At 46.9% G+C, this 12,744-nt stretch overlaps 1 protein-coding gene across 2 annotated transcripts in view; it reads left to right on the top strand.

Annotated features, from left to right (window-relative positions):
• EFR3B (EFR3 homolog B) overlaps nt 1-12,744 on the top strand; it is a 119,450-nt gene that overhangs the window by 72,336 nt on the left and 34,370 nt on the right. For both annotated transcript variants that reach the window (XM_039462554.2, XM_074394880.1), the window contains one exon: nt 7,094-7,215. In XM_039462554.2, coding sequence (XP_039318488.1) covers nt 7,094-7,215 — 122 coding nt within the window. The remainder of the gene's footprint in view (nt 1-7,093; nt 7,216-12,744) is intronic.

Genomic DNA, 12,744 nt, shown 5'->3' on the forward strand with positions numbered 1-12,744 from the left:
TTTGGCATGCATGTAGTTCCAGCTTCTCAGGAGCTGAGGTGAAGTCAAGGCTGCACCACACCACTGCACTCCAGCCTGGGCCCTGTGACAGAAGGAAGGAAGAAAGGAAGGAAGGAGAGAAGGAGGGAGTGAGGGAGGGAAGGAGGAGAAAATGCAGATACGTAAGTCTTACCCCTAGAAAGTCTGTTCAGTAGGATGGCAGTAGGCTGGAGTGGCTCAGAAATCTGCATTTTAAACAAGCTCCCTAGGTAGTTCTGATACACATTAAAATATAAAGAGCTACGATCATGGGACTCAGTGTGAGAATTCTCAAGCCTGAGTCTCAGCTCCACCTGTCACAGGCGGATTGAGCTGAAATAATTCACTTGCTCCCTTTAAGCCTCAGCTTTTTCATCTCTGTCACGGGAGCGACACCTGTTCTGCTAAACTCACTCATTTGCTGAAAATTGTATCAGATAATGGATGTTGTGATCAGCTGGAAAACGATGCAGCCATAGATGTCTGCATCTTATCCTGTGCGTGTTACCTTATATGGAAACATTGTCATTGCAGCTGTGATTAAGTTAAGGACTGACTTAATTTGAGATTGGGAAATTATCTTGGATTTTCCAGGTGGGCCTAAATCCCATCAAAAGCATTTTATTAGAGATAAGCAGAGGGAGATGTGACACACAGGGGAGAAGACGGTATGCAGACTGAGGCAGAGGGAGCACAGTCATAGACAACTCAACACTGATGTGCTAAGCAGCGAGGGCCACAGAAATATTGGATGTTGTTGTTACTTGGAATATAGGTGTTAACTGGCCCTGTCATAGTCATTCCTGATGAAAACTCCTACAAATGAATAGCCTCTTCTAGAACTTATACTTTGTGGTGTCATTTAGATATTTTGAAGGCTTCCAACAGAACAAGGCATGGGACATGGGTTAAACGAAAGCAAATAAGCTTTACTACAACCATATCTGAAATGTGTTTTTCTAATTAAGCGGGATGGGAAGGAACAGCGGGTGGAGTCCCGGGCATATTAAGAATGGCGAGCTGTTTTTTAAGTTGTGACTGGAATGTATTCGTACATTGTCCCAGCACATACTGCTGTTCAATGATTGTGTGGTGCTGAATCCTGTAGGGGTCATAAAAAGTCTAAGCCTCTTAGAATAAGAACCTTACTGATAATATGCCTTGAGTTCACAGTTCCCATTACTCCAGGGGCTCAGGGAGCTTTTCTGAATCTTCTCTACTTTATTCATGTTCCTAGGAGGTAATAGATACTTTTTTTGGTGGGGGACGGAGTCTCGCTCTGTCGCCCATGCTGGAGTGCAATGGCACGATTTCAGCTCACTGCAACCTCTGCCTCCTGAGTAGCTGTGATTACAGGTGCTGGCCCCCACGGGTGGGTATTTTTTTTTTAATAGAGACTGGATTTCACCACCTTGGCCAGGCTGGTCAGAGGTGACAGGCACATTTTAAAGAAAAGAAAACAGGCCAGGCTCAGTGGCTCACGCCTGTAATCCCAGCACTTCGGGAGGCTGAGGCAGCAGATCACGAGGTCAGGAGTTCAAGACCAGCCTGGCCAACATGGCAAAACCCCACCTCTACTAAAAATACAAAACTTAGCCGAGCACGGTGGTGTGCTCCTGTAATTCCAGCTACTCGGGAGACTGAGGCGGGAGAATTGCTTGAACCTGGGAGGCAGAGGTTGCAGTGACCCAAGATTGCACCACTGCACTCTAGCCTGGGTGACAGGGTAAGACTCTGCCTCAAAAAAATTTTTTTTTCTCAAGACTAAGTTTTCAGGGAAGAAGAACACAGAAGCACACACATCCAGGGACTCGGGGAGCTGCAAAAGGAGAGAACAAGGGAGCTTTCCAGTGAGGTTAGCAACTGTGGCTGATGCACTTGGGACAGATTCAGGAGAAACTGCTGACCTTCCGTGGTTTTAGAAAAGAGATTCCACTTACGTTTTCTACCCCGCACCACCTCAGGGGTAGCTGCAGAACTTTCATTTTTAAAAAATTGATTTTAATGTCAATTTTGACCTTACAGCCAGGGATAATCATTAAAATATTTAACAGCATAGACAGCAGAGATAATGAGGACAGACACTGGCCGTGAGCAGCCGCGCTGGCCACGTGGCCTGACTGCCCGTCAGTCCTGTGGTGCCACAGCTCGCTGAGGAAGAGGACACTCAAAGTTGAACATGGAGGGGTCTTGGTGTTCCAGTTCCATCAAGATCAGGAATGGGTTCCAAGGGGCATGGGTGAGGGAGGGGAGAGGAGAAGGCTGGACTGCCAGTCAGCCCCTGCCTGCGGCTCCCAGGTGTGGGTCTCAGACAGGCCCACTGAGATTCCCAGGCTTCTTCCAGGACAGACTCAGTATGCCTGGGAGAGCTGGGGGGCAGAAATCAGTGTGCTCAGCAGTGCCCTGTGACTCTGCTGTCTGGTAGTGTTTGAAAAGCAGAGTCCTCCCACCTCCAGCCTCTCCTATGTGTCCCCGACCCTCTTAATAAAACAGTATTAAGGTGCTTCTTGGCCACTTTCTCTTCCTCCTCTTGTTCTTCCCTAGCAATGTCATCTAGTCTGAGGCTAGAGGAAGCAGAAGGCAGGAATAAAAACTGGAGAACGTTTGTACCCTTTGACCAATATCTCCCCAGTGCCACTCCCCCCAGCTCCTGGCAACCAGCCTTCTACTCTGCTTCTATGAGCTTGAGTATTATATTTTATTTTATTTTGAGATGGAGTTTCACTCTGTCACCCAGGCTGGAGTGCAGTGGTGAAATCTTGGCTCACTACAACCTCTGCCTCTTGGGTTCAGCAATTCTGCCTCAGCCTCACGAGTAGATGGGATTACAGGTGTGTGCCACCACACCCAGCAAATTTTTTGTATTTTTAGTAAAGACAGGGTTTCAGCATGTTGGCCAGGATGGTCTCGAACTCCTGACCTCAAGTGATTCACTCACCTCAGCCTTCCAAAGTGTTGGGATTACAGGCGTGAGTCACTGCGCCCAGCTGAGCTTGACTTTTTAGATTCCACATATTAGTGAGATCAGGCAGCGTCTGTCTTTCTGTGTCTGATTTATTTTACCTGGTATAATGTCTTCCAGGTTCATTCATGTTGTTGCTATCCCTTCTTTAAGGCTGAATAATATTCCACTCTGTGTGTGTGTGTGTGTGTGTGTGTGTGTGTGTGTGTGTGTGTAGATACTATACACAAGTACCACATTTTCCATACCCATTTCTTTGTCAGACATTTACGTTGTTTCCACATCTTAGCTATCGTAAGTGTTCTTACCACAGAAAGGAAGGAGGGAAGGGGAAAGAAAATGGCAACTGTGTGAGGTGATATGTTAACTGGCTTAACTGTGGTGGTGACTATTTCACAATGTATGTCAAAAACTTCAAGTTGGAGGCCTACGTGGGGAGATTGCTTGAGCCCAGGAGTTTGACCAGCCTTGGCAACATAATGAAACCCTGCCTCTACAAATATATATATATGTGTATATATATACATATATACACACATATATATGTATATATATACACATATATATGTATGTGTGTGTATATATATATATATCCATCCAGGCATGGTGGTGCACACCTGTAGTCCTAGCTACTCAGGAGGCAGGAGAATCACTTGAGCTCAGGAGTTCCAGGCTGCAGTGAGCCATGATTGCCTTACTCCACTCCAGCCTGGGCAACAGAGTGAGACTTTGTCTCTATAAATGAATGAATACGTAAGTAAAACATCAAGTTGTAAACCTTAAATATATAAATATATACAATTTCTATTTGTCTATTATATCTCAATAAAGCTGAAAAACAAAACAAAACAAAAAACGAACATCCAAGGTTTTCAGGGAGGAAGTCCTGGAGACAAGCGGCAGGATGCAGGGGACCGTCACCCTCCTACAGGGCCTTGGGCAAGTTGCTTGACTGTGTGGATGTCAGTCTCTTTGTCTATAAAATGACAATAAAAATCTCTCTAACTTAGAATCATTTTAAAAAATAAAATCGATCATGTATGTACAAGTCTTAGGGTAGGACCTGCCATTATGTAAGCTTCTAGGCCAGGTGCAGTGGCTCCCGCCTGTAATCCCAGCACTTTGGGAGGCTGAGGCAGGTGGATCGCTTGAGGTCAGGTTCAAGACCAGCCTGGCCAACATGGCAAAACCCCATCTCTACTACAAATACAAAATTAGCCAGGCATCGTAGCTGTAGTCCCAGCTACTAGGGAGGCTGAGGTGGGAGAATCACTTGAACCCAGGAGGCAGAGGTTGTAGGGAGCCAAGATCACACCACTGTGCTCCAACCTGGATGACAGAGAGAGACACTGACTCAAAAAAAAAAAAAAAAAAAACTTCTAAAATATTCATAACCATTGGCCCACAAACTCCCAAACCAGTGAACATAAAGTTTGGCCATTCATTCTCCTGATGTATACACAGTCACTACATGCTGGGGACAAAGGGTGTGTTTGTTTCTCTCTATTATTGGCCTTTTTTCATTTTTTCTTTTATTCTAAAATGCATACACTCTTACACATACACTGGGAGTCTTATTTTAATTTGCCTCATCATATTCGAAGTAGACATAGTATAAATTTTTAAAACTTTAAAATAAAAGAACCTTAGTGACAACCGGGCAGCTTATTTTGCACATGGGAAAACAAAAACATCAAAAGAAGTTAGATGTCTCATCCAAAGTCCACACCTCCAGTTAAGAGCTAGATCTTAGAACCTGCTAGAGCTGTGTGTCTTCTTTGAGTGGACAGACACCTCGACCGGGCCAGCCTTTGGCTGTGAGGAGTGCGTCCAGGGAATATACTCTCAGGGTTAAGAGCAGTGAAGCACCCAACTTCAACTTCAGCCAGACCTGGCTTTAGCACCTCAACTCTGTGTTCCGGCCTGGGGGACTTATGAAGGCCAGGCAGCCAAAGACCCGACTCAGTCTTCTTTCTAGAACTCTCCTGTACTTGTTTGTAATCGATGATCTTGTGATCACGTGGATTACTACCGTGCCTCTTTTTTTTTTTTTGAGACAGAGTCTCACTCTACCGCCAGGCTGGAGTGCAATGGTGTGATCTCGGCTCCTTGCAACCTCCACCTCCTGGGTTCAAAGGATTCTCCTGCCTCAGCCTCCCTAGTAGCTGGGATTACAGATGCATGCCACCACGCCCAGCTAATTTTTCTATTTTTAGTAGAGATGGGGTTTCCCCATGTTGACAAAGATGGTTTCGATCTCTTAGCCTCGTGATCCGCCTGCCTCGACTTCCCAAAGTGCTGGGATTACAGGCGTGAGCCACCGCGCCCGGCCCCTACCACCGTGTTTCTTCTGCATCACCACATCGCTCATGCCAGCAATGTCACTTGGATTTATTGCTAATATCAGAATATTCACTCCTAAATATGGGAATGCATTTTAGATGTAGTTTGGAAGGAAAGGTCTCCTTATTTGCTTTGTAGGTTGGGAGTCTCTCAGTCAACAGAAAATAGCTGTTGTATTTATTACTGTAAGAACAAAACACTACAATCATTAATAATGTTCGTGGAAGCTGCTAGTTTTCATCCAGAAAAAGTTATTAACAACTTTTAAGTCATTAAATATAGACACAAATTGACAATACTGAATATCATAAGAGTCTACTAACTAGATATTTTTAGGAGGAATGCCATATCCTTTTTGAACCAACACATGCTTATATAAATTAAATAGTAATACAGGGCAGAATAATGGAGAATATATCTTATAGTGGATCTAACCTTTTTAGAGTTGTTTGGGGGTACGAGATTAATAACATTTTAAAAATTACCTATAAAGGCCAGACATGGTAGCTCTTGCCTGTAAGCCCAACACTTTGGGAGGCCAAGGTGGGTGGATCACCTGAGGTCAGGAGTTCAAGACCAGCCTGACCAATATGGTGAAACTCCGTCTCTACAAAAAAAAAAAAAAAGAAAGAAAGAAAGAAAAAGAAATAGCTAGGCATGATGGCCTGTAATCCCAGCTACTCTGGAGGCTGAGTTGGGAGAATCTCTTGAACCCGAAAGGAGGAAGTTGCAGTGAGCTGAGATTGTGCCATTGCACAGCAGCCTGGGCGACAGAGTGAGACTTTGTCTCAAAAAAACAAAAAACAAAACAAAACAAAATCTTGTAAGAATCATATTAAATATTTAGTAATTTAATTCCATATGATTCTTGCTTCTCTGTAGGACTCAGTTGAAATTAAGTCCATATTTACAACTGCAAATGTGCAGCACTGTGGTACAGAAGGAATCTAGCTGCCCAGGATGCTGATCAAGACCTACTGAACTGAAATGGCAAACTTTAAAAATTGACTCCAATTTTTGTTTTTTGTTTGTTTTTATTTTTGTTTGAGATGGAGTCTCGCTCCATTGGCCACACAGGAGTGCAGTGGCACCATCTCGGCTCACTACAACCTCTACCTCCCGGGTTCAAGCGATTCTCTTGCCTCAGATTCCCAAAGTAGCTGGGATTGCAGGTGCCAGCCACCACGCCTGGCTAATTTTGTATTTTTAGTAGAGACAGGGTTTCACCATGTTGGCCAGGCTGGTCTCGAACTCCTGACCTCAAGTGATCCACCTGCCTTGGCCTCCCAAAGTGCTGGGATTAGAGGAGTTAGCCACTGCACCTGGCCAGACTCCAATTTTTAACAATAAAATGTAATGACATTTTTAAGTCAAATTTCAGATTTGGTCTTGTGTCCTCAAATTCGTTGAGGGTGGTGCTGCTGCTTTGTCGCTGGCTAAGAGCTTCTCAGTCCCCGTGTGTTTGTGCAGCTCTGGATGGAGGGGTGAGGGCGGGTGCTTCCGTGAGCCCCTTCGTGTTCCCTTCTCTTTCACCTCTGCTCCTGCAGCAGGGGAGGCCTGAGAGGGGCCATGTTTTCCAATCTTGTTGTGCAGCTGGGAGAGGTGAGCGGGATTGGGAACTCAGATATTCCCAGCACGCTCTGCGAGGCCGGCCAAGCTGTCTCTGGGATGTGCGGTTCCCGTGGACCGTGGCAGGGAGTCTGGGGATGCCCAGCAGTGAGGAGCATGGTGGGTCACCTCTTGTGTATTTCTCTCCTTCCTGCCTGATAGTTTGTGAAGTTTGCCAACATCGAGGAGGATACCCCGTCCTATCACCGGAGCTATGACTTCTTTGTGTCCCGATTCAGTGAAATGTGCCACTCGAGCCACGATGACTTAGAAATCAAGACTAAGTGAGTAGGGGAGGGCAAGGGTGGTTGGTTCAGCCCACAGCAGAAGCAACGGTGGGTCCTGTGGATAACTTCCAACCTGCCATTGTGTGTCTGCTTTCGTTAGTTTCTATGTCTGCTCTGATGTTGCTGGGCAGGTGGGCAGTGTCTGGCTCCCTACATGGGGTTTCTTTTCTTTTTTCTTTTTTTTTTTTTTGAGATTGAGTTTCACTCTGTTGCCCAGGCTGGAGTGCAGTGACATGATCTTGGCTCACTGTACCCTCTGCCTCCCGGATTCAAGTGATTCTCATGCAGCCTCCTAAGTAGCTGGGATTACAGGCATGCACCACCACGCCTAGCTAATAATTTATATTTTTAGTAGAGACAGGGTGTCACCATGTTAGCCAGGCTGGTCTTGAACTTCTGACCTCAGGTGATCTGCCCACTTTGGCCTCCCGAAGTGATGGGATTACAGGTGGGAGCCACCACGCCGGGCCCCACATGTGGCTTCTAAAGGAAGAACTGCTTGGGCCGGACAAAGGGGCTCAATATAAGATAACAGTCATTTGAGCCCAATTTGAGAGCCAGTGACAGAACACACACATGTACACACACACCCACACACACATATACTCTTTGTTCAGAATTACATGCATTTCTACTCCACAAAAACGCCCACCCACCATTAACCATCAAAATCTATACCTACCAATAAAGAGCCAAAGTCCACCCCTTGGCTGATCCCAGCTGCCTTCTCCACTCTATCTCCTTGGCCCTCCCGCTCACTCTTTCCCTTCCAGCACACCACAGAGACTGCCCCAGGACCTTTGCACAGTCTGTGCTTGTGCCTGGAATGCTTCCTCCAGGGATTTGCGCAGCTCACTACGTCGCCTCTGTCAAACCTTTGCTCGAATGTCCCCTTGTCAGTAAAGCCGCCCTGCACACCCCGACATGCCCACTCCCTACTCCCTCACTCTGCTGGGGTTTCTTTCCCCTTTAAGCAGTTTCATAAATTACTTTCTGTGTTTCTTGTTCACCACCTGTCTCTTCCCACTAGAATGTAAGCTCTATGAAGTGGGGTGTGTCATTTTACTCACAGATGCATCCCAAGCACTAACATTGCCCGGAGAGCAGCAGCACTTGATAAATTCTTGTTGAGTGAATAACAGAATGAATGAACACTTTAAGACAAGCAACTTGCCTTTTGGGATATGCTTTTATATGCACACACTCCAATTTATAAAAACACTTAGCTGACAGAAGTATACTTGGATATAGAAGCAAAACCCCTCAAGTAAAATCACAAAGAAATTGACCAGGTGCAATGGCTCACGTCTGTAAGCTCAGTACTTTGGGAAGCTGGGGCAGGAGGATCACTTGAGCCCAGGAGTTTGAGGCCAGCCTGGGCAACATAATGAGACCCTGCCTCTACAAAAAATAAAAGTAGCTGGGCATGACTGCACCATGGCTGTATTCCCAGCTACTTAGGAGGCAGAGTTGGAAGGATCACTTGAGCCTGGGAGGTTGAGGCTGCAGTGGGCCATGATTGCACCACTGCACTCCAGCCTGGGCAAAAGAAAGAGTCTCCACCTCTTAAAAAAAAAAAAAGAAAGAAAGAAAAAGAAAAGAAAGAAATTGAAATGAATATATGCTTCTAAGGCAGTGGACCGACTCCTGGGCAGGGCCCAGTGTGGCGTTGTCTGGGTTCCCCCAGTCCCTGAGACTCTCATAAGCCAGGTGTGGACCCCCTGCAGCTGCACGACCAGAGTAGGGGAGGAAGGAGCCCCTCACCTTCTCCAGGATTGGCTTCCCAAGTCACCACCATTGCAAAATGGCTATGAAGAGGCAGAGGGGCTGGAGCTATGGGGGCGTGCTCAGAAGCAGGTGTTGGGGGAGGTACAGATCATGGCCACATATGTCTGTAACACATGTTGCCCATGCAGGCCCTGCCAAGCTGTCCTAGGATGCTGGGGGAGTGGATGGGACACTCCTCATGCCACTACACACACACACACACACACACACCATCCATAGTTTGTGATGTGGTCAGCACTGTGTTCCAGCAGCATTGGAAGTTTCCTGAACGTCAGGAGGAAGGTTGGCTCCCAGCCACCAGCAATGCCATTATACCCACAGGCTGGCACTTGTCACCCATCCTCCCACCTCTGCCTCCTAAGTAGCTGGGAATACAGCCATGTGCAGTCATGCACAGCTACTTTTATTTTTTCTAGCGGCAGGGTCTCATTATGTTGCCCAGGCTGGCCTCAAACTCCTGGGCTCAAGTGATCCCCCTGCCCTGCTTCCCAAAATACTGAGCTTACAGACGTGAGCCATTGCACCTGGTCAATTTCTTTGTGATTTTACTTGAGGGGTTTTGCTTCTATGTCCAAGTATACTTCTGTCAGCTAAGTGTTTTTATAAATTGGCGTGTGTACATATAAAAGCATATCCCATAAGACAGGAAGGCCTGCAAGTGAGAGAGGGAGAGGGAGGGATCGTCTGGTGTCAGTTTTCTTCCTTCATCCCCTTCTTGCCTGTCTCTTCCGTCCCCGCCCCAGTACCCCTTTTTCCCTGAGATCTCTCCTGTTGTTCATTCTCAGCCTTTTCAGACTCAGCTGACTTGGTGGCAGCTGTGCTAGGCTGTCCATGCACACAGCATTATTTTGCTCTAGGAACCCAGAGGCTGCTTCTGAATGCCATTTTCTGCCCTTTCCAAGAACACCCTTGGGTCCAGCAGTGGGTCTGTGCATGCAAGTGTGTGTGTGTGTGTGTGTGTGTGTGGTATGTGTGTGGTATGTGGTGTGTGTGTGTGCTGTGTGTGTGGGGTGTGTATGCTGTGTGTAGGGGGGTGTGGTATGTGTGTGTGGTGTATATGTTGTGTGTGTGTGCTATGTGTTGTGTTTGTGTGTTGTGTGGTGTGTGTGTGGTGTCTGATGTGTGTGTTTGGTGTGTGGTGTGTGGTGTGTGTATGTGTATGTGTGGAGTGTGTTTTGTGGTGTGTATGTTGTGTGTTGTGTGTTGTGTGTGTGGTGAGTGTGTGGGGGAGTGTGGTTTGTATGTGTGTGTGGTGTATGAATGTGTAGTGTGTGTGGTGTATATGAGTGTGTGTGTGTGGTGTTTGTGGTATATATGAGTGCATGTGTGTCGTGTGAATGAGTGTAGTGTATGTGTGTGTGTGGTGTGTATGAGTGTAGTGTATGTGTGTGGTATGTGTGAGTGTGTGTGAGGGTGGTGTGATTCCTCAGGGCCAGTGCATCAGTATTATCTGATCTTCCCTTGGATTCAGAGACTTCATGGGACCTTTGGTCATGGGTAGATCTCCACTGTGCCCACTAAGAGGAGCAGTAAGGGCCAGGCACAGTGGCTCATGCCTGTAATCCCAGCACTTTGGGAGGTTGAGGCAGGCAGATCACTTGAGGTCAGGAGTTCGAGACCAGGCTGGTCAACATGGTGAAACCCTGTCTTCATTAAAAATACAAAAAATTTTCCAGGTGTGGTGGTGTGCAAATGTAGTCCCAGATACTCAGGTGGTTGAGGCACAAGAATCACTTGAGCCCAGAAGATGGAAGTTGCAGTGAGCCAAGATTGTGCCACCGCACTCCAGCCTGGGTGACAGTGAGACTCTGCCTCAATAAATAAATAAATAAATAGGAGCAGTAAGAAGCTTCCTCCTCCCCTAGGCCTGATCTTTCTGAACTTTTGAAAGGCATGGTGAGCTCTGGGTGCCACAGAATGAATCATGTGCATTTATGGAAAGGATTCTGGGGAGACTGAAGGAGTGCAAGGTAGTTGGGGAAAGAAGAAAGATTAATTCATATGCACGCATAAGGGAGCTCTGGGTAGAACTTTTCTGCCAACCAGGCCTGGTTTCCTGCCAACCAAGCCCTCCTGAGTGGGACAAATGAGTCCAACACACTGAGGATGTGTTTCACTTGTGCCTTGGGGAGTGCCTTTTTTTTTTTTTTTTTTTTTTTTTTTGAGGCAGAGTCTTGCTCTGTTGCTCAGGCTGGAGTGCAGTGGTGTGATCTCGGCTCACTGCAACCTCCGCCTCCCAGGTTCAAGTGATACTCCAGCCTCAGTCTACTGAGTAGCTGGGATTACAGGCGCACACCACCAAGCCTGGCTAATTTTTGTATTTTTAATAAAGATGGGGTTTCACCATGTTGGTCAGCCTGGTCTTGAACTCCTGACCCCGTAATCCACCTGCCTCAGCCTCCCAATGTGCTGGGATTACAGGCGTGAGCCACCATGCCTGGTGGGGAGTGTCTTTTATCCTGGAACCAAGAAAAGTCAGTGGGACAGTATTCCTGATCATTCATTCCCAAGTTCAGACAGCTGCCAGCTCAGGGTCTTGAACGTGGTCAGGGTCAGGTCAGCGTGACCAAGTGCTTCCAGGGAATCCTTGCCCATCGCCTGTGGCCCTAGAAATTCCTGGGCCAGGGTATGCTGGTGCTCATAGGCTCCTGACACCCCCAATCATGGCCCCTTGGTAAGGCCCAGGGTAGCACCCTGACAACCCCAATTAAAACTGAAATTTAAAATGCTACTGGCAACTCAACCTTGAGAAAACTGCTCATCTCCAATAATCACAAAAGGATGTGAATTCAAATAGCTACAAAATGTGAGGATATTTTGGAGTCATAAAATTAGAACAGATGTGTAAAATGAGATCCTCAATACTGCCGCAGGCACTGTCAGAGTGGCATTCTCCTGTGCCTTGCACATGGGCTGGGGGTTGGGGGCAGTTATTTTGGCAATTTGGGAGCTTTTCATTTCTTTTTTTGAAACAGAGTCTCACTCTTTCATCCAGGCTGGAGTGCAACGGCAGGATCTCAGCTCACTGCAACCTTCACCTCCCAGGCTTACTCAGTCCTTCCGCCCCAGCCTCCTGACTAGCTGGGACTACAGGTGTGCACCACCACACCTGACTAATTTTTTTTTTTTTTTTTTTTTTTAGGCAGGTTCTCACTCTGTTGCCCAGGCAGTAGTGCAGTGGCACGATCTCAGCTCACTGCAACCTTCAACTCCTGGGTTCAAGCGATTCTTCCACCTTAGCCTGCTGAGTAGCTGGGACTACAGGCATCCGCCACCAGGCCCAGCTAAGTTTTGTACTTTTAGTACAGATGGAGTTTCACCATGTTGGCCAGGCTGGTCTCAAACTCCTGACTTCAGGTGATCCACTTGCCTCAGCCTCCCAAAGTGCTGGGATTACAAGCGTGAACCACCATGCCCAGCCTGATTTTTAAAATTTTTTGTAGAAACAAGGTTTCACAATGTTGCCCAGCCTGGTCTCGAACTCCAGAGCTCAAGCAATGCACTGGCCTTGACCTCCCAAAGTGCTGGGGTTACAAGTGTGAGCCACTGTGCCTGGCTGCCTTTTATTTCTTACATTTTGACTCCGTGATTCCACTCATGACAGTGACTTGAAATGCAGTAAAGTATTTTATACAATGATGACCCTCATAGCATTATTATAAAAGCAAAAATGTTTGGCCGGGCTCATGCCTGTAATCCCAACACTTTCAGAGGCCAACTTGGGCAGATCACGAGATC

This window comes from Saimiri boliviensis, chromosome 1 (assembly GCF_048565385.1).
Source record: "Saimiri boliviensis isolate mSaiBol1 chromosome 1, mSaiBol1.pri, whole genome shotgun sequence".
In the NCBI taxonomy this organism is placed as follows: domain Eukaryota; kingdom Metazoa; phylum Chordata; class Mammalia; order Primates; family Cebidae; genus Saimiri; species Saimiri boliviensis.